The sequence below is a fragment of the Xiphophorus hellerii genome, chromosome 3 (assembly GCF_003331165.1).
Source record: "Xiphophorus hellerii strain 12219 chromosome 3, Xiphophorus_hellerii-4.1, whole genome shotgun sequence".
Taxonomy (NCBI): Eukaryota; Metazoa; Chordata; class Actinopteri; order Cyprinodontiformes; family Poeciliidae; genus Xiphophorus; species Xiphophorus hellerii.
In genome coordinates, this window is record NC_045674.1 from 33,826,216 (window position 1) to 33,848,545 (window position 22,330).

The following is a 22,330-nucleotide window of genomic DNA, read 5'->3' on the forward strand; positions in this document are numbered from 1 at the left end:
ACAACAAACCCACTGTCACCTGGTCAAAGCAGGCAGCACTGAGGATCATGTTCTTTGATTTCTCCACAGCATTTAACACAATTCAGCCTGATCTTCTCTGTGAGAAACTCCAGAAGACACAGGCGGAGTTCTGAACAATCACCTGGATCTATGACTGAGTCTGGCTAACCCTAACCCTGAAGGACTGTGTGTCTAACCAGGTGGTCAGCTTCTTGAGGAAGCTGAGATCCTTCAAGGTTTGCAGCAAGATGCTGCAGATCTTCTATCAGTCTGTTGTTGAGATCGTCATCTCTTCATCTGTTGGGGCAGCAGCATCAGAACCAGGGACATAAAAAGGCTCAGCAACCTGATTAAGAAGGCTGGTTCTGTTCTGGTTCTGTTCTGGGGACGACTGTGGAACCTCTGGAGAAGATGAGATAATCAAAGAGTCTTCATAAAATCAAGAAAATTATGAACATCCCTGACCATTATCTTCTTGTCTTGGGTAAACAGAGCATCTTCAGTCAGAGACTTCTTCAGAGTCACTGTAATACAGACTGCTACAGGAGATCTTTCCTGCCAACAGCGATCACTGTCTACAATAACTCTTTGAAGAATTAATGAGTTACAATACTTAACCCTTTCATTCTTAGTGGTCACTGTAGTGGACAGTTATCTAAAGGCCATTTTATTGTGTTTCTTGTGGATTTTTATGTTATAAATGCACACAGACCCCTGAAGTGGACACTAGTGCATCACACAATACACCAACAACTGTCCATCCACTGCAAGTGCAAGAAATTTTTTGTTAAATCCAATATGGCAGACAGACAAAAGGGCATACTAACCAACCCAGCCCCTCCTTCTACTGTAGAAAACTCTTGCAGGTAAAAAAACAACCAAAAAAAGCAAAACATATTTTGACATCAAGTAACTGAAAGAATGACACTACTGATGTATTTTCCAAATACCTTTGTATTTGGAGAAAATAATTGATCATTTGGAAAACAATCCTATAAATTTTTTTTCCCCAGCTTATTTTTATGCCTTAAGAAAATCCAGACAAAGGATCATAATTCATGCATGAAAGGGTTATTTTCCTTTTGGGATCAAAAGGAAAATAATTTGAATTTGAATATTCAGTTAAATGACTAGTCGAAGTCCACCACACATACAGTAAATACATTTATTGTCTCTTCATTTCAGCACAAACTCCTCAGTCACATTGAAGCTAAACCTCAGCTGGACAAGTCCTCTACTCCCTGAAGCTTCAAAAAGATTACAGCTGGCTGATGGGCGACTCCAGGCAGCTGAAGTGATTGCAGAGGTTTATTTCCGTTGAACTTGTGTGAAGGATGAGGGCAGCTGGAGGGGCTGGGAAGGTTTCTTGCGAGGGTCTGGCGAGGACCTGTTAAGGGTTGAGGGTAGAAGCTGGTTCCTCTTGATGATCTGTAGAGCCAGCTGAGTGTTTCCTAAGGAGACATGACAAAAGCTCAGTGATCACTGGAAACCCAGATCAAAATTGGATCAGACACTTTTAAAATGTGCAGCTGAAAACAAAGACTGGAACACAGTGGAGAAAACGATGCCTGATGGACATAAGAAAAACGGAACAATGGCAACACATGCAGTAATACTGGAGAAAACAAGTATTAAAGTCAGTTCTTAGTTACATCAACTCGTTTTCAAGAGGATCTTCAAACGGTTGCCTCTGAACACAAGTTCTACACACGAAGCAAAGAAAGGAAAAATCATAATCTGCTTTGCCAACCTCACAGAGGAAGTGTCTGCATACCTGAAATTTGCACAACACAAATTTGTTTAGCTGTCAGATGACAAACTGTTGTAACATTGAAGTTTGGCAAAGATTGAAGCTAGATTCAAATCTCCAGACATTACTGCAACTGACTGTTAGTGTGTGCAGCTTAGCAATCATTGAGCTGATAAAAATCACAAGCATTTATGGTCTTCATTTGGTCTATGTGATCGACTGAGATGTTGACCTGCTGCTCAAACAGAGCAAAACCTTTTCTAGCTGCACAAAACAAAATGTAATGGACAAAAAACTAAGTAGAAACACTTTGAGAATAAATTGCAAAGCAGCAAATAACAGCAATAAGCTGCTGTATATTTTAGAACTTTGAAAAAGTTTAATCTTCAACAGATTGAGACGCTTTAAGAAATACAAACCGTTTTGTAGCTCCAGGTAGACGCCCAGCAGGATGGCTTCAGGCGGAATCTCTTTGGAGTTCATCACAGATGCAGCCTGATGGAGACAAACACAAATATATCAAAATGGAGAAATATAGCAATAAGTTGAGATTTGCTGCCTAGAAACTAAAACATCAGCAAAATGAGCCTTTAATGCCAAAGTGACATTTCAGTATAAATGTCACTTAAGGCATCACAGTATATGTGACAGTTCTACACAACAATATGAAGTGGGGATGTTTAACTTTAGCTACGTTTAGTTTGGGATGCCAGAATGTACTTATGGACGGTTCTCCATCCATCAGCAAATTTCAAAACTTGATTGTCCTAATTTTAATTTATATCCAGTTTTGAAAAACAGAAAATTGGATGTATTTTTGCAAGTAACAAAAGAAAGATCCCTAAACTAGAAGTGCTTAGTGATCAGTAGAGCTTTAAGTAGGACAGCACAACATTTGATAAAGCTGATACTGTGATATGAATGCAATATGAAAAAACACAATTTTCAAGAGATGACTTGAATAACACCTTAAGTCATGCTGCGCCCAGCCAGCTTGTGACGCATGTGTTATCCTGTTAGAGCTGAAAATATTAGAAAATCTGGCAGTGGAGAAATTATGAGTAAATATTGCACTGATGATATAAAATGTTTTTCTGTCCTGTCCGTCTCATCCGTGCTCCCATCAGTCTGTGACCCTTATGGATGCTGCAGGTCACACTCTACACTAAAGGCAGGGTCCCACCACAGGGTAGGCAGGAGGGGGTCCCTTCATTCTGGGAGGAGACCACCCACCGCCCACTCCTGCAGGTCTCTTACCCCAGATGGTGACCAGAGAGGGGGGGGGGGGGGGGGGTCAGGCACTGACCTGCATGGGGGGATGGAAGGACCACTGGTCTCCCTTCACTCACTCAAATGTGGTGTTGATGAGTGTTTTTTAAATCCATTTTTATTCTCCGACCCTAACTGAATGGAGAATAGACGGGAAATGGGGAGGAGAGAAAAGGGGGCGGCGTGCTGCAAGAAAACCACCCAGGAAATGAAGAACAGGAGCAATCTGAGGACAACGAGGCCGAGCCTGCTGCTGTACTGTGGTCTTCACTCCCTTCTGATGTTTGTGTTGCAGTGTTTGCAAAGCACACAGAGAAAAGGCCTGTGGAGGTGGGTACCTGATGCAGGCATTTGCGGGCCTTGTCATATTCGCTCCTCAGGCAGTAGGCGCTGCCCAGGTTGAAGAGCATCATGGCCTGCGCTGCTGCCACACTGCTGGGGTAAAACAGCGGCATCTTCTTAGCTGCTGCACAACAGGGAGCCACGTCACTCTACATTCAGTAATCATTTCACTAGTTAGAGTACTGCAGGACGGGACCAAACACTAGGATGATGACTTACATGGCTCTATGGGCTCATCTCCTTTCTCATGTCCTGCAGATAAAAAAATGAAGCGATTATTACGAAAGGAAAATGTTTGGCATAGTTTACTGAAGTGTGAGAGTCCACACACCCTGGTCCTGCTCACTGCTAAGCACGCCTAGTGACACGTCGCTGATGTTCTCTGGGTTCAGGTGAGTGATTGCATCAGATATTCTGTCCAATGAGATGAGAGCTTCAGCAGCATACAGGTGACCCAGAAACCTGAAGGAGGAAGAGACACAGCAGCACGTCGCATAGATCAGCATTTCCTAACTCTGGTTCTCAAGTCACACTGACCTGCCTGTTTCAGATGTTCCTCTGCTTCAACACCCCATTCAGATGATTGCAATTCAGTAAAACCCTGTTAATCAGCCATCAGTAGAAATCATGAGTGCTGAAGCAGGGGAATGTCTAGGACTTGTAGGGCAGTGTGCCTTGAAGACCAGGGTTGGAAAAACACTAATGTAGATAACTTTAGACAGCCGTTCAATTGCTTGTTAGCAAAAACAGCAGATCAGACAATCCCAATCATCCTGTATGACATGAAGACATAGTGAAGGTCTTTAGATGACCAACAGCAGCCTGTTTCTTGTCCCCTGGAACACACAGCCACCTCTCAGCTTCCTCACTGTCTGTGGGACAACGGACCGGCTGCAAACACTGTGGGACCATGGAGGCCATGGAGACTTAAAGAACAAAACAACTTTTAAAACACATAGTAAAAGCAGCTGGAAGCCAGTAAACGCTGCCTAGCACCGACTGACATCTGATCAATCACACAACAGGTTCACATCCAGAGAGGGGCAAAAAGTTCAGCAGAGGTACTGAAAACAAAAACGTGATTTCAACCAGAACCGGTCTGGACTCATTTTACCACTGGAAAACAATAAAAACAGCTGGTTTACATCCCAACAACATTCACCTTCATTTGAAGCTATTCTTCCTTTCCAAAAGATTTGAATAAATAGCTGCTACTCTATTCTCATTGTCTCTTAAATCTCCTCTATGAAAAGTTTGGGGTAATTCAAATTCGTCTCTGGTCAAACATTCTGCTACATGGGAACCTACACACACCACACTGGTTTCCAGTTCACTTTAGGACAGAATTCAGACTGTCCAGTGTGACTGTAAGGCTACCAACAATCCTGCCCCTCCTTATTTGGAGTAAGAAATAGGGAGGGCCAAAATAAGTTTGCAAAATATATTTTTTGCTTCCTAATTCAGAATTGCTGTCTGAATTGGATTGAAAAAGTTATGTCGTGTATTGTAGCCAGAGTTAATGATGATGATAATGGTGATGATGCTTACCTGAGGGAGCCAGACACCTTGATTTGATGAAGCAGTTTGTCAGCGTGGTGCAGAGCCAGCAGGTTGTCTCCCAGGGCCAGCGCCACATAGGCACTACAAGCCAGGATGGAACACCTGCAGAGCAGCTCTGGTTACATGTCACAGCACAGCAAACATCATCCTAACACCATCATGGCTCACTGTCTTTACCTGAGGTTTTCCACCTCCTGTTTTCGAAGTGGAGACGATGGAGTTGCAGAAAAAAACTTATCAGCTTCCTGACTTTTTCCACTGCAAACAACAACACACCATGTCACAATCAACAGCAACATCCAGTCCTGGAGAACATCTCAATACAGCATTACTAGGACTCCTAAATCTGAAAATGATCAAATAAGCAAGAAAGATCAGCACTTTGCTAAGTGTCTGTGTGTGTGAGAATAAAGCATAAAACTGAAAAGCTTTTAAAGTGCAGTAAATCAAAGTTTTCTTTCTTTTGCAAAAAAAGCCTCTATATTATCCATGTTGTGGAATGATGTTATATAATAAACTGTATGGAATGATGAATATTTGGAGAACTGCTTGGAAACCAGTGAATATCCATAGAGACATTTAGCCCTGAAGAAACGCTCGTTTTCTTGGCAGCTGTAGTTTCGTGGTCAGCAGTGTCTCTAAATGCAAACTGTAACATAAACCTGCCACCAAAAACTGATATTGTCATAGTGACTGCTTTCTGTTTACGTTGTAATTGTCCAGAAACCATCATGTCTTCTTTCTTCTCAGTTTTCTGTGTTTTGGACATAATCACCAGTGAGCCACAGACCTGACAGACATCACCTCAGCTAAAACAAATCTACAGTTAGACTTTTAATTCATTCTGCTGCAGGAGGCTCATAGAGCAGCACCCCCCCACTGCTGCAGGGGCTGCATGTCTGTGTCTCCTACTTTTACTCCGTCATGCAGGATGGTGACCTATGTGTCCCCTGGGACTAGAAGAGCTGACCTTTTAATTCATTCCTAGACATCATAATATGTGCCTGTGATTTTTAAGGAAAGCGATGTCTGACCCATAAGAAGAATAAAACACCCACAAAGGAAGAAATTCATTGGCTTCATCTATATATGAGTGGGATTCAGGTTGGCACTGGCTGATAAAAGTGTCAGAAAAACAGTGAGTAAAACTGACAATATTATGACAAATAAATGCAAATCATCCTATGAAACACTAAGCATGTCAAGGTTCAGTACGTTATTACCCACACACATAGAGATGTAATGGTACACGGGTTATTCTGACCTGCAGGGGTCACTGTTCTCACTGCCGCTCTCGGTGCTTCCTGATTGGCTGGAGTTCTTGGAGCCGCTTTCAGCCTTGGCTTCCGGCTGCTGGTGTTCAGGCAGCAGCAGCAGGGCGTTCCGCAGACAGATGGCAGCAAACTCCATACTGGCTACAGGGATGGCAGCAGATTGGCCTTCACTGAACAGAGACAGCAGAACGCAAAGTCAGCATCTGGATCAGCTCCTGAAATCCAACAGCTCACTGCCTCCTACGTGACAAGTTAAAGTCTTTCCCACTGACCTTTCCTGTCATAAGCATCTCAACCTGTACTCTCATATTTGAATTTCAGAATTGAAGGATGTCTGACTGACCTGTAGTTGGTGTTCTGTGAAGACTGTGATGCCAGAACAATCTTGCGATGGTATCCTTGTCCAATTACAGACTGGACTATTCCCTTTTTACTAGGTAAACTCTTGCTTTCCTGCTCGGAGCCCTGGAAACATTAGCAAACATCACAACGTATTCACAAACTATGTTGCCCAGTTGTAACATATTATATTTCAAAGCATAAACATATTTCCTATGTAGTTAAATTCCGCAGTTGACGACATTTCCACAATATCCTGAACAGTCCAGAACACATTTTTCCACTCATGTGGAAAAAGCTTTTGACTGTATGGAATGGATTTATTTATTTATTGGAATTATTTGGGATCCATTCAAATTTTATTCATAGATTGAGCTATTGGCACAGAGTGGCACTCTGAGCCTCTGTTCAGTGCTGTAATCACTGAACTGAAAAAAATTAAACTGTAATGACAAATTCACAAAACTAACTAAAATTAACAGAAAATGGCCTTAGTTTTCATTTCTGTCTCATTACTAGTTTCCAGTAGTTTTTGTCTTGCTGTGCCACATTCTGCCAGCAGATGGCAGGCATGCAAGTCAAGATCTCTGCTCAGTGGTGGAGATTTATGATTTTCTTTTTCTATGGTAGTCCTGTTGTTTTTTGTAATGTTTTGTTTTTGTAAAATACCTTAATAAAAATATTTTGATTTTAAAAAAAATCCAAAGTTGGGCTGTGTGAAGTTGTGTTGCAGGAAGTAGGCCCGTCATGATAAACAATAAATTAAAGTTATCGACTTCATTTTAATTTATCGGCTTCATCGTTTCTTTCTGCGTTTTTCTCTTTCTATGGATGAAAAAAGGCTCAACTCCGATGCTCACCACTGACCCCGCCCTTCCTCATTTCCTTAGTGTAATGTCCAGTTCACACTCCATGATTTTGGCCCATTTTCAAAACCTGAGGGATCACACATTAACCGACAGAAAATCGTAGGTGTAACGGGTTCGATCGGGTCCGACCGGGCCATATGTCCAGTCACAAGGCAGAGCAACACACCACACAAGAAACGATTTCTCTCACCGACATTCAGATTTCAGACAGAAAGTCCCGTCAAAACCCACTATATCACACGTGAATTTAGAGTGAACAAACAGGGATGATGAGGTAGACGCAATAGCGATAGTTTGTGAGCTTATTTTAAGCCATAAAACATGTAACAAAAAGAAAAGGCGTTGGTAGCAATTCCGCTCTAATTGCTGTCCTTGTCATTTTTGTGGATATTCTTTGCACGAAATGTTGAATAAACAACGTTCGGAGTTGGAGACGATGTCGGCTGGACTTTGGGTTTCCCTTCGTGCTTTCCCCTCAGAAAGCACGGAGGGGAATCCGTGCTTTCTGATTGGCTACCTGTCACATTCAACAGGCTGCGATCTTGTTCCCAGTCGGGGAAACCACACACGCTGAAGTGATGAACTGACTAAGACAATCCAACATGTCAAATATGTCGGATTTAGATCGAAGCGGTAACAATGTTCTACCGATTGGACCCGATCAGTTGTAACACACCATACTAGGTGTGTTACGACCACGTCATAAGATTGTCAAAGGGGAGAATCGGGGCAAAAAAAAAAAAATATTGTGTTGTTTGAACTGGGCTTAAGGGAGGAGTGAACTATTGCATCAGGTAGTAGGATATGCTCATCTTTTCTATCTAAATCTAATTATTACTGAAGGGCAATATAGTATACAGACTTCATAATCTACACTCTTGGTTGAATGTAGTTTTTATTTCCACTTTGGTTTTATGTTGTTTAGTTTTTAATCAAGTGCATTTTTGTTAATGGAGACTGAGAGTCCAGTTTATTTTTTATTTTTGATTGTTTTGATTACCAGTCCCAGTGTTAAGTGTTCTTTTGAAAATAAAGTGCATCCATTTTTGGCAGGATATTGCATGCATTATTATGTCATTACCATTAAATCAGTTTAAAATGGTCTTCAAACAATATTATCGTTTATCGCAATAATTTTTGAGACATTTAATCGCTCAGCAAAATTTGTTATTGTGACAGGCCTAGCAGGAAGCAACTACTCCATTAAACCAGTAGCTCCAGTCTTACAGTTCGAACATGAAAACAAGTCTGTTGTCAAAAACACCTTTCCTTATTATTTCACTTTTTACATGGTTTGATGCAGGAGATATGAACACATGTGCCTGGAATAATATTTTAAATTATTGTAATTTTTTCATTCAAACCATCTAGAAATATTTAAATTTGAATTTCATAAAACAAAATATGCTGTGATGGACTGGCGACCTGTCCAGGTGACCCCGCCTCTCGCCTGCGGGGGACTGCTGGAGTTAGGGACCAGCAGCCCTCCTGACCCCAAAGGATGTAAGAAAATGGATGGATGGAAAACAAAGTTTGCTTTAGTTTTAGGTTGTGATTCACTAACATACACCAATTCCTATGGCGCTAAAGAAGGGTGCACCGGAGAGCTGATCTCTAAAATCCTTAACTCAGCAGCTGGTGGATGAAGGCTGAACATACCCCTTTGTTAGCAGAGATGCAGCATTCAGCCAGGCGCAGCCACAGGCGCGGGTTGGAGTGGTAAACCTGAACGGCCTCCATCAGACACTCGAAGGCTGCCAGCGGCCTGGCGGCGTGCAGCAGCTGGACGCCGCAGTTATACAGCAGCTCATAACGCTTGTTGAACAGCAGGGCACACATAGGGACACCTGACAGTCTTTTACCTGGAGACAGAAAGTAAGCATTCAGCACTGCTGTGACTGTTACTGGATTCAAATCTAATAGATAATCACCAGATAAAAAACTACATCCAGCTTTTTCTATTTTGGTTCAGTTTTCTTAACACAACTGCAGTCAGAGGTAGATCCATAAAGCATGGCGAGATGAATCAAAGTCACCATGGAAAGAAACAGTCTGGGTTCTGGAGCTTACACTGATTGTTGCCGCCGTCTCCCAGTTGTGCACAAGTGTGATCGTTCTCCTGCAGCGCCTTCTTGAAGTAGAAGATGCCCAGGTTGTGTTTCCCCATTGCAAAGTGGATGCAGCCCAGATTGTTCCAGAACATACAGCGAACACATTCACCTGGATCAAACAGACGGGTCAGCCCGGAGCCTCAGCATGGACACGGCCCTCAACCTGACAAAACACTTCCTGCTTGTTCCCATGGTGAAGTGTTGTGCATATGAGTTTAAAATAACAGCTTGACATGATGAGTGGAGATCCCACAGATCTGACTGCAGGCTGGAGGTCAGCAGATCTCACCGGTTCTAATGGGTCCAGGATGCTCTGCCATGTTGGAGCTGTTCAGCAGCTTCACCGCTTTGCGGTAGTTTCCTCTCTGATACTCAAAGTTACTCTTGAGGAAGAGAGAGGGGGCAGACTGGAAGAGAAGAGACAGGAGAGAAGGAGATGGGAGGCGTTCTCTGAAAACTCCCCTCCGCTCTACACTCACAAAGAAGACAACATGGTTTAGACAAAGATCTGCCTAAAGTCCCACAGCTCTGTGTATGACTTTAAACACTAAAATTTTACTAGTGGTCAACTCTTCTCTTAGTCCAACTTTGCCCCAGATGTTCCCTGCTGCAGCGTTGTCATGGACACTCACATTCCCTGCTGTGTTCATCACTGATTTAATCTCTCTCTTGCAGGCCTTGGAAGACTTCATCTGAATGTACGCTCTCACTTTGTACTGGAAAAGAAGCCAAGAACAGGCAGCTGGTGAATCAGGAGAGAAAATGAACAGCAGATCATGTTTACACTGACCAGCATTCTTACCTGATGGATTTTGGATTTGGCTGCTTCCATCATTGCTACAAACTCCACCTTTTGGTTTGATCCTGAGTTGTTGCTCTAAAAAAAAAACCCAACACTTATAATTAACAATATTCTGACATATTCCTGAGCTTATGGTTCCCACACAGCTTTAAGGGAAAAACATCATCAAATGAGATAATCGTTGATTTCAGGAGGAACAGGGTTAGATCAGACTATCTCCATCAAGAAGTGGAGGTGGTTGAGGAATATAAATATCTCAGTGTTTATTTTTATATAGATATTTTATAAATATATTGTGCTTAATTTCCCTTTGGGATTAATAAAGTATTTTTAAATTTGAATTATTGTCCAGCAAAATGTGTTCTGGTGACAGGACTATCTGTGTGTAAATTGTCTTAGTCTGAACAACAATAAAATATTTTTTTCCATTTGGCAGAACGGTCAACTACCTCTGCCTTGCCGTTCTTGTTGCTTCCTTGTACAGCGATCTTGTCCAGAATAGCCAGCAGGTGGAGCGCCTTCTCTGGCTGGAATGTCAGCAGGTAGAGATCCACCAACAGGAAGCACACTGACTGGGCAAATTTCTCTTCTAGAGCAAATACAATAATTAACTCCAAGCCTTCATGTGCAAAAAGTCACATTCCAGTTATCATTCAAAAACACATCATCAGGTTCTTAAGCAAAACCAAAAACATTAAACTTGTTGCTGCTGAAAAAGCAGCAGAGACTGTGACCAGCAGCACAACATACCAAATGGTTCGAGGAACTGGTAGAGCTTCTCTCCTATAGAGATGGCCTCAGAGTACTGGCGCATGTGGTAGTGGATGATGGCCTGGTTATAGTACAGCAAACTATTCTCCACATCATCCAAGCCATCAACATCTTCTGTGGCTGTGTGAAGCTGGGACACACAGCTCAGGTCATGGTCATGAACAAATACAGGTGTGTGTGTGTGTGTGTGTGTGTGTGTGTGTAGAAGAGAAGAGACAGATGCGTAGTTTTACCTGATTCTTCATCACTGAAAGGGTCTGCTTCAATGAACCTGTCGCAGTCTGGCCACTTCTGTAGAACTCTAAAACAGCTTTATTCAAAGAAATTTTGTAGTCCTCTTTGTTGAGCTCCTGCAAGGCTTCAAGCTGTTTCAGAGACTCGTCATACTTTCCAGCCTATGAAGAGGATGTTGGACAATCTCACAAATCTGGAGCAGGTGGGGGGAGTTATGTTATAGCAAACCAAAAAAAACAAACAGCAAAGTCCATAAAAGCTTTTACTGACAATCATCATCAATCAATTACCATTGGGACAACTCCCTTGTAGGTCCTGCTTGATGCATTGGTATTACACCTACAGCTCATTCTATACATGTTTTGTGCTAAGATATTTCTAATTTTGGAATGGCGTTGGTAACGGCTGCAGATGAATGAGACGAGATGCTCTGCATATTCTGACCCACAACCTGCTGGCAGCAGCGCCATTAAACAGGAAACAGAAGGTGAGGTACAATTCCAGTCCAACCAATAGCAGGAGTAGCACTAGCAACACCAAAGGCTTATGGTTACCATAATGTCAAGTAACGGAGGCTCACAAAGTCCAAAAAGTTATATTTTTTGTAGTTTTTTTTTTTTGTAGTTTGTTTGGGTCGAGGCTGGTCTATGTTCACACAAGCGAACCAAAACCACCACATAAAATGGGTCTGGGTCTAAGGGTTCACTTGAGTGGATCCACACATGGAGGACGGGTGTGGACCACCGGAGGAAACCGTTAATTGGACCAAATGTGATAGGTGTACATGCATCCTAAAACAGTTGGCTCTGAATTAACCTGACCACTAATGTTGGGCTGTGACACTGGAAACAACCTAATAGTGTGTAGAACCACAACGTCTTTGCCAGCAATAAACTGTCTTAAGCATTCCTCTTGCTCCGACTTAAACTTCTCAATCATGATAGATGGCCAACAGAACCTCAACATTTCATTCACTTTCTCTGCTGCCATTGCTCAAGTACAATAATAGACAAATTACAATTCAAAATAGCACAGAAAATCAACGTCATCGTTCACAACTTGTCCTTCTGTTTGCTGATTGGCCAGGATTAAATGCATCTTGAGAAATAAACTCAATGGGATAAACCCAGGTGGAGAACTGAAGGGAGATGAGAATCCAGTGGAACTGCTTAAGAAGGCAACGGTCAGGCCATCGCTGTTTACAAACATCAATTTCTAACTCATTCTCATATTATTAGTCTCTATAATTCATGGTTTTGCTCCTTTTATTATGTCTGCAGCTTTACATATTTGGCAAAGGAAATCTGAAAACAGACAGATTATGTTAAGATCCCCCAAAACATCAAAAGAGAATATTTACCAGAAAAGCTTCGTATGCACTCGTTGCCATCTCCTTCTCCTGGTCCGTCATCCCACTGGACGGCGAGCCGTTATGTTTTGCCTCGTTTAATTCTGCTCAATTAAAGCAAACTGATTAAAATGTGCCAAATGCTGCATTACAATATTTATGGTAGAAAATTGGGGTAGAAATTAGATCTGGCTTGTCCAGCTTTACAATAAGTCACAGGCAGAATAAGGACCATTAAAAGTAGCTCACCAAATGTATAACCTACCTAGTGACAAGAAGAAAACATAAATATAACTCTAATCATAGCTAGAGAATAATCAAAAAACAGTTAAACTCCTAAAGAAACACACAAAACATTCATAAAGAATGCATCTTGAACACATGGCCAGAGTTGTTTCTCCACAGTAGGAAGCAGTGAGCATGGCTGGCCCCACGCTGGTATCGGAACAACAGAATTAGGATCTGTGTCAATTCCTCTGGACCAGGTCATAAACAAGGTTGATATATCCTTCTGTGTCCAGTAATCCAGAATGTACTTGATGACATGTGGTGACCTTTGAGAACACTGCTTCCTGACCACAGCTTAGGATGAATGTGTGTCAGCAATGGAACCAGCAAGAAACCAGAGATTCCTTCAATCTGGCAACATTTTGAAATCATCCCTCCTAACAGGGTTTGCAAATAGTAAGAAATCATCACTAATAATATTAACTATAATAATAATGTCAAAAAACACAGTGATCCTACTGTATAATTGATTTCTTCTAATTTGTGGTGTTTTAAAGTATCGGCTGTGTTCAAAAGAACTTCAATACAACAATAACAACTCATATATGAGGTATTATATCTCATCCTAGTAGGGGCTGCAGAGGGCCAGACTGAAGGACAGCACCCAGATCTACCAGAGCACGACAGATCCCAGCTGCAGTCTGGGCAGAGACGATACAGCAACCCAGCATCTCACAGCAGGGTGAAGATACTAGCAACAGTAGCGGAACAAGTCAGCGTCGGGCCGGGGGGCGGGGCTAATGACCGGCCCCTTTATACCCAAATAATAAAGCTCATGATAATTTAACTTTACAACATAGATACAGATATTTTACAACTATATTTTACAACATAGATACAACATACATACAGCGGATATTACAAGTTTCACCACCACAGAGAGCGACTATGTCATGGGCCTTACCAAGCTCCTCCCACAACCGACCCACGTGACTGCAAGTCTCACAAACAAAGCCTCACAGCGAGTTGTTTCTATGTAAACATGACTCCATTAGTGCATCATTTCTACCGGATTTTCACAATACAGTATATCAGCTACTACAATGGACAGAGGAACTAACAAGTTCATGTCATCATCTGGGAGGAGGTTACTGGTTTCTCAGTCACAAGCTGGTTGCAAACCTGAGGCCAGCAGCTGTCAGTCAGTTATGGTAGATCTGAAATTTGGTTTGATGACCTCAATATGAGAAACTACAGGCTGATAGGAGGAACCAAAGAGCTCTGTAAAGGTAAAGGCAAATCTTCTGAAGTTGGGATATAATTCATTTAATTTCACATAATTAGCCATTTGTTTGTTAAAATTTTATGAAATATATTTGTTCTATTTGATGTTTGTTGTGAATGACGTAAACTCACAAACGAATGAGGTAATTAGTCGAACATTTAGAAATTACAGCGGCTGTAATGCGCCACAGCAAAGGTAAACAAATGTAAAATAACCCCAACAGGTGATCAATTCAAAACCACTCCTACCTTTTTACTCTCTCTCTCTTTGTAGTTTAAGCACACCTGTTACCGTGGCAACCGCCTGCGCCCCGCAAGATGAGCAAAGATTAGGTTAAAAACATAACATTCAGTCCGTTACGATATCAAGTTTCCAGGCTTGATATTTATTTCTCGATTATTAATCAGCGCTTCCCTGAACACAGCGATGGTTGATTGACTAGCTGTACTTGGTGCTAGAGCGGCTAACACGAGTAACAGTTTAGTCCAAAGCCTTTTCTGCTAAAATAAAATCTTTAGTGTATGTCAGATAACAAAATGGCGGCGCCCTGTATGGCTGCGGCTGCATGGGCTCTCGACAACTTGCGAGTATTTGAGCAAAATACGCCGCCTAAAACGCTACAAACTTTGCATCCACTCAGTAAACTTACTGAGTGGATGCAATATGATCGCCAGCGTCTGCTGGAATTACGATCATCAAGTGATTTTGGACTCATAAATACGACTACTCTGGAGTGTTTACGTGACCTCGGAGTGCTACGGAGGCAAGACCCAGCGGCCCACAGCGCAGCGGACTCGCCTAGCAGCACTAGTCGGAGGACGAGCAAGCGAAGGCGGTGCGACCGGCAGCGGAAGCGCGGCTGTCGAAGTGGACTAACAGCTAAGCTAAACGCTAACCCCCACAGATCGCCGCTTCCGTCCATCTTCCTCTCCAACGTCCGCTCTCTGGACAACAAAATAGACCATCTGCAACTGGAACTGTCTTCAAAGAGAGAGTTGAGGAACTGCTGCGCTCTTATTCTGACGGAGACATGGCTCAACTCGTCCATACCGGACAACGTTGTTAGCCTGGAGGGGCTCACTACATTCCGCGCAGACAGGAGCAGCGCTCTCAGCGGTAAAACCCGAGGAGGGGGGCTGTGTATTTACATCAAAAACAACTGGTGTAAAAATGCCATGAATGTCGCCAGTTACTGATCCCCGGACATCGAGCTTCTGACTGTTAACTGCAGACCATTCTACCTGCCCAGAGAGTTTACTGTTGTTAGCATCACTGCTGTGTATGTGCCCCCCAGTGCTAACACTAAAGAGGCTATGAGTGTTCTCTACCGGACCATCAGTGAGTTGCAATCCTCACACACAGAGGGCGTTTTCATCATTGCTGGGGATTTTAACCAGGCCAACATGAAGACTGTTCTCCCTCACTTCAACCAGTATGTGGATTTTCCAACCAGGGGAGGAAATACTCTAGACTTGGCCTACACCAACATCAAAGAAGCATTCAGAGCAGCCCACCTTGGCTCTTCAGACCACCTATCTGTCATGCATACAAGCCCCTGCTGATCAGAACAAAACCTAGAGTGAAGCAGGTGAGGGTGTGGACTGAGGGGGCCATGGAGGCACTCCAGGACTGTTTTGAGTGCTCTGACTGGGAGATGTTCAAGGCAGCAGCCACTTACAATGACCAGATCAACATCGATGAGTACGCCATGACTGTGTCAGCCTACATCAACAAGTGCACAGAGGACGTCAGCATCACTAAGAACATTATCACCCGGGCCAACCAACAACCCTGGATAACTAAGGAGGTACGGGAAATGCTAAAACCACGGAACTCAGCCTTCAAGTCTGGCGACAAGGAGGGACTGAGGACAGCGAGAGCCAACTTGAACCGTGCTATCAGGTTAGCAAAGCGAACCCACAGTCAGAAAATACAGGAGTTCTTCCACGACACCAGCAACACCAGGAGTATGTGGCAAGGCATACGGGCGATCACAGATTACAATCCATCCTCCCCCCCAGTGGGCGAAGTTGATGCTGACTTTCTCAATAGACTCAATAACTTCTTTGGGAGGTTCGAGGCACTGAACAGTACTCCGGCAAAGAAAACTGTTCCCCACCAGGAAGAGGAGGCACTCTGCCTGGACACAGCCGATGTGTTGAAGACTCTGAAAAGAGTCAACCCACAGAAGGCCCCAGGCCCCGACAACATACCTGGGCAGGTGTTCAGGGAATGCGCAGGTCAGCTGGCTGGTGTCCTAACAGACATTTTTAACACCTCACTGGACCAAGCCACAGTGCCAGCCTGTCTCAAAACTGCCTCCATCATTCCGGTGCCAAAGAAACCTCAAGTCACCTCTTTCAACGATTACCGGCCTGTGGCACTGACTCCCATCATGATGAAGTGCTTTGAAAGGCTGGTAAAAGAACACATCGTCTCCAGACTCCCCTCCACATTCGACCCGTTCCAGTTTGCCTACCGCCGAAACCGCTCCACTGAGGACGCCATCTCCTCCACCCTACACCTGAGCCTGGCTCACCTGGAGGAGAAGAACACTCATGTGCGGATGTTGTTCCTGGACTTCATCTCAGCGTTCAACACAATCATCCCACAACATCTGGCAGGAAAACTGGGTCACCTGGGCTTCAGCACCCCCCTGCGCAACTGGCTGCTAGACTTCCTCACCGACAGACCTCAGTCAGTCCAGATCGGACAACACACCTCCGATGTCATCACCCTCAGCACAGGCTCCCCTCAGGGCTGCGTCCTGAGCCCTCTGCTGTTCACTCTGATGACACACGACTGCGCCCCCAGGTTCGCCACCAATCACATTGTGAAGTTCGCGGACGACACAACGGTGGTGGGCCTCATCAGAGACGACAACGACCTGGACTACAGAGAGGAGGTGGAGCAGCTGGTGGACTGGTGCAGAGACAACAGCCTGATCCTGAACGTTGACAAGACGAAGGAGATGATCGTCGACTTCAGGAAGAACCGGCCCAGCCACGCTCCACTGCTCATCAACAGCTCGGCTGTGGAGATGGTCAGCAGCACTAAATTCCTGGGGGTGCACATCACAAACGACCTCACCTGGACTGTGAACACCACGTCTCTGGTCAAGAGGGCACAGAAACGCTTGTATTTCCTGCGGAGGATGAGAAGAGCACACCTGCCCCCGCCCATCCTCAAGACGTTCTACAGAAGCACCATAGAGAGCATTCTGACCAGCTGCCTCTCTGTGTGGTGAGGAGGCTGTAGCGCCTCCGACTGGAAGAACGTGAGGAGAGTGGTGCGGACAGCAGAGAGGATCATCGGGGCCCCCCTTCCCTCCATTCAGGACATTTCATCCCAGCGCTGCGTGTCCCGAAGCCGAAACATCGTCAGTGACCCCTCACACCCCCACCATGGACTGTTCTCCCTGCTGCCCTCTGGAAAGAGGTTCCGCAGCATCCGGTGCAGGTCCACCAGGTTCCGAAACAGCTTTTTCCCACTTGCCATCAGACTGCTGAACTCTTAACTGGACTGCACTCAAAAAACTGGTCTCCACTTCATACCTTGCACATGTACATAGCTAAATAACTTCTATTTTACTGTCATTCCTGCACTTTATATTTTATATTTACATTTATATTTTATATTGTATTTTATTTTATTCTGGAGTAATCTCATAACATTGGAACCTCAAACATTGTTCTGAGCCGTATGCAACAAAATTTCATTCTGTATACACCCTATGCATGCAAAATGACAATAAAGTCAGTCTAAGTCTAAGTCTAAGATACAGTACACATTGCATATTGATCTGTTTAGCTAACGTAAGACTGTGTAGCAGACAGGCTTCAAGGTGTAGAAATTGTGTCAGTACTGCCATTATGCTGTACTTGGCTAACGTGAAGCGTGTGTTTGTGAGACGGCCACGCACGTGACCACGTAGAATGGGCATCAGCCAATGAAAAGCGGCCCCTGTGGTAAGGTCCATTCTGAAATCCATCTGACATGAAGTACAACAAACCAAGAGAACAGCAGAAACATTAGGCTACTGGTCACTAATGATGAAACGACACAAATTCAAATCAGTTCAGAACCACGGATAGCGATCGGATCATTTAAACACTTTATCAATTTCAACTCAGAGCCTGGAGCAGCTAGCAACTGCTGAAGCTACGTTTATTGTTGACGTGTTGAACCGAGCACGCAGCAGCGCGCGTTGAAGCGGGAACACAGAGGCACGCGCCACATGTAGCAGCACCTCGTGCATCTCTGGATGTTTGTAACTCGCCGTGGATCGCACGCGCCGCCGTTCACACAAACTGGACGATCTGGAAGATTCTCTTCCAGGCGACTCCAATGGAAACCTGAACTATAAACGCCATACTGCTGTCTTGGCTCAAAAATGCTCAACCCGAACTGTTAAAGCGACTAGAACTCAGCCTTCAGTCCCTGACATCACTGCTGTACCACCGACAGAGAGAAAAGGGGATGTAAACTAGACGGCTGGGCTGATCCAGTTTACAATCAGTCTACAGTTAACTCACTCTGTGAATAATGTCAGAGTTGCTACCTGTAACCAGTCCGGCTTCTTCGCTGGGCTGCCAGTTTTGGCGGGTCTGAATCGCTGCCAACAAAAAAGTTCGGTTCATCTCCAAGACGAGGAACAAAATATGCGTCCAGTTTTTGGCTTTTCCTTGCTCTCTTTTTTCCATCCTTTTCACTTTGTCGCTCCATGGAGCTCCACTCATGTTAACTTAGTCTGTAGAAATGCTCTAGCTAGTTTGCCATCTGTTGCCAAGTGACTGATGATGACGTTGGTGGACGGCTGGTGACCAGCTTTACCCAGAATACACTTGGAGACAATATGGACGATCCACTTGTAATTTTGTGTGTCATAAAGTTAAATGTAAGAGTGAAAATAAAGCCAGTCATGTAGCACAACATTTTATTCAATATTTTACACCCACTATGTGGGTCTTGTAAAGTTTATAGCAACCATGAGTCAACAATGACTGGGGCAACCTACTATATAATCTACTGGGGCTCCATACTATATATACACACCATACTCAACAGCAGAGGACCCGCCTTCTCCAGCTCTCATCAGACGTGATAAAGGCTTGGATCCCTGAAGTTATGTTCTGCTGCCAGGCCGCCGCCCCTGACTAGCAACACATATACAGGGCCATAAGCAAGTGGCTGCTATAGAGTAGAGAAACACCTGGACAAGAGTCTCATACTGGCAGAATCCTGGAGTCATTCTGACAGTCATCAGATTCAGCTTAACCCAAGAGAAGGTTTCCTCTGGTTCTGTTTTTGTGGAACTGGAACAACTGCCTGGTTCCAGTTCCAGAGAAAACTTACCTATCAGTCTATAGTTAATGACCCATAAGTGATCAATTACTACAGACCTGTTGCCCTGACAACCAACATCATGAAGGCAAAGAAGAAACTCCTGCTGGCCCGTCTGACTAAGCAGACAAAGACATATCAAGACCCCCTGCAGGTTGCTTATCGCCGTGGATCTGGAGTTGATGATGCCATCATACACAACAAACCCACTGTCACCTGGTCAAAGCAGGCAGCACTGAGGATCATGTTCTTTGATTTCTCCACAGCATTTAACACAATTCAGCCTGATCTTCTCTGTGAGAAACTCCAAAAGACACAGGCGGAGTTCTGAACAATCACCTGGATCTATGACTGAGTCTGGCTAACCCTAACCCTGAAGGACTGTGTGTCTAACCAGGTGGTCAGCAGTACCACAGGGCCCTGTACTCTCACCATTCCTTTTCACTCTACACTTCAGATGTCCAGCACAAGTCTCACTTCTGTCATCTGCAGAAATATTCAGATGACTCTGCAGTTGTTGGTTGAATCAGAGATGGACAAGAGGCTGAGTACAGCAGACTGGACTTCTTGAGGAAGCTAAGATCCTTCAAGGTTTGCAGCACGATGCTGCAGATTTTCTATCAGTCCAGTGGTTCCCAAAGATTTTCTTCTGGGCACCCCTGTGGATTACAAACCCCCCCACAAAAAAAAAAAAATCAACTGGGCACACACATCGTTCAGCCAGACATAAACCTATACACATACTTTGTTTTCAAACTCCACTGAAGTTTATTTCACACTTCAGGTTGCAACAAAACACACTACAAACCATCTTTACAGTGAAAAACTTTTGTGTAACTGTTTTTCTTTTTTTCATTCATTCATCCATACCGCTACCCGCACCCCCCTAGCAATAGCATTGCGACCACCATTTGGCGTGCCCATACTTTGGGAACCACTGTATCAGTCTGTTGTTGAGAGCGTCATCTCTTCATCTGTCATCTGTTGGGGCAGCAGCATCAGAACCAGGGACATAAAAAGGCTCAACAACCTGATAAATTAGGCTGGTTCTGTTCTGGTTCTGTTCTGGGGACGACTGTGACCTCTTTAGATGATGAGGCAAACAAGAATTCTTCATGAGGTCAAGAAAGTTATGGACAACCCTGACCATCATCTTCATTAGACTGTCTTGGGTAAACAGAGCATCTTCAGTCAGAGGCTTCTTCATATTTACAGACTGCTACAGGAGCTCTTTCCTGCCAACAGCGATCACTTTCTACAATAACTCTTTGAAGAATCTGAATTAATGAGCAACAATACTTAATTTCCCTTTGGGATCAATTTAGTATGTTTAAATTTGAATTGAATTTGATGAATCGTAGCAGGTTGAAAAGTTCAGGGAATATTTAAGTTAGTATACATTTTGTTGCAGGTATTTTTCCCCAGAATTGTTAATCAAAGTACTATCTAAATGTGGCTGTGAAAAGTGCAGTGAATATGTTGCACTGCACAAAGTACGCATCTCATCCTCATGACCGGTGTTCTCCCTCCCCAGAAAACGAAATATGGGTATTATCGACTCCTCCATTGGATTATCTCTGGGCTATTTTCAGAGACGTCAGATAAAAGCGTAAAGCTGCCTCTATGCTCGGTATTGAGGAAACCAGAAGCTGTTTGGTGGCTGAGACAATGCATAGAGCTACACCGGTCTACAGTTCATACATCAAACATTTGGAGAAATGTTTGAAAAACGTAAAGGGTCACAGCTAAACAAAGTGCAAGCATCAAAACGTTCCTTTAAAATATCGTTGGCAAATAATTGCTTTTCGTCATCTGGTCACCAACTTGAAGTTAGCATAGCTAACCACTTAGCCTGAAAAAAAATGAGAAACTCACCGCTGTTCTCTGCCATTCCTACTTGAGGTCTTAAGGATAATCAGAAAATATTGGGCTGCTGTCAAAATTAGGTCGCGTTAAACAAGGTCTACTAACTAAATTACATAGAAAAGTGACGGATAAACACTTAATATCTTCAAATACATAAACAAAACTGCTAGTCAAATTATCTCATCCGCTCTAACATATTCTTCTTTGGTGTTTGATGACGATCCTAAACCGTTCAGGAACTCAGTGGCGCCCCTTGTTGGTAAACATTCTTCTTCTTGAGTTTTATTGGCGATTTCAAAAAAACGTTAGGTAAGTATTACCGTCACCTACTGGTATGAAGTGTGATTCATGGGGATTTAATTAATGTGTAAATATGTACAGTACAGACCAAAAGTTTGGACACACCTTTTAATTCAATGAGTTTCCTTTATTTTCATGACTATTGACATTGTAGATTCACACTGAAGGCATCAAAACTATGAATAACACATGTGGAAATATGCACTAAACAAAAAAGTGTAAAACAACTGAAAATAGCCCTTATATTCTAGTTTCTTCAAAGTAGCAACCTTTTGCTGTGATTACTGCTTTGCACACACTCTGCATTTTCTTGATGAGCTTCAACAGGTAGTCACCTGAAATGGTTTTCACTTCATAGGTGTGCCCTGTCAGGTTAATAAGTGGGATTTCTTGCCTTATAAATAGTCATGAAAATAAAGAAAACCCATTTTAATTAGAAGGTGTGTCCAAACTTTTGGTCTGTACTGTACATAAATAGTATATCTATAGATCTATATATACATAAAGTACAGTAAATGTTTAATTTAAGTGAAACAGTTCTGGTATCACAATTAGGGCAACTGCAACAATATTTCAGAGGTGAAACACAGAAGTCGCTGACTAAACTGAAATGTTTAGTACTTAGAAAATGCATGTTAA

General features: G+C 43.4%; 1 protein-coding gene across 5 annotated transcripts; it reads right to left on the reverse strand.

Annotated features, from left to right (window-relative positions):
- Nucleotides 1–1,151: 1,151 nt before the first annotated feature.
- On the reverse strand, nt 1,152–21,619 carry cnot10 (CCR4-NOT transcription complex, subunit 10). Of its 5 annotated transcripts, XM_032558182.1 has the most exons (20): nt 21,401–21,618; nt 19,958–20,184; nt 12,682–12,773; nt 11,321–11,482; nt 11,067–11,217; nt 10,766–10,905; nt 10,317–10,391; nt 10,147–10,230; nt 9,804–9,921; nt 9,474–9,623; nt 9,063–9,265; nt 6,539–6,660; nt 6,186–6,365; nt 5,099–5,179; nt 4,910–5,023; nt 3,693–3,823; nt 3,581–3,613; nt 3,358–3,485; nt 2,170–2,245; nt 1,309–1,451 (listed from the first exon to the last, which is right to left on the reverse strand). In XM_032558182.1, the coding sequence occupies exons 3-20, from the start codon at nt 12,730–12,732 to the stop codon at nt 1,309–1,311; spliced, it is 2,142 nt and encodes a 713-aa protein (XP_032414073.1). In that variant the 5' UTR covers nt 12,733–12,773; nt 19,958–20,184; nt 21,401–21,618. The 5 variants fall into 5 exon arrangements, with proteins under 5 accessions (XP_032414072.1, XP_032414070.1, XP_032414073.1 ...); XM_032558181.1 differs by lacking the exon at nt 19,958–20,184 and having other exon boundaries at nt 1,152–1,451; nt 3,358–3,482; nt 21,401–21,617; XM_032558179.1 differs by lacking the exon at nt 19,958–20,184 and having other exon boundaries at nt 1,152–1,451; nt 21,401–21,416.
- Nucleotides 21,620–22,330: the final 711 nt, after the last annotated feature.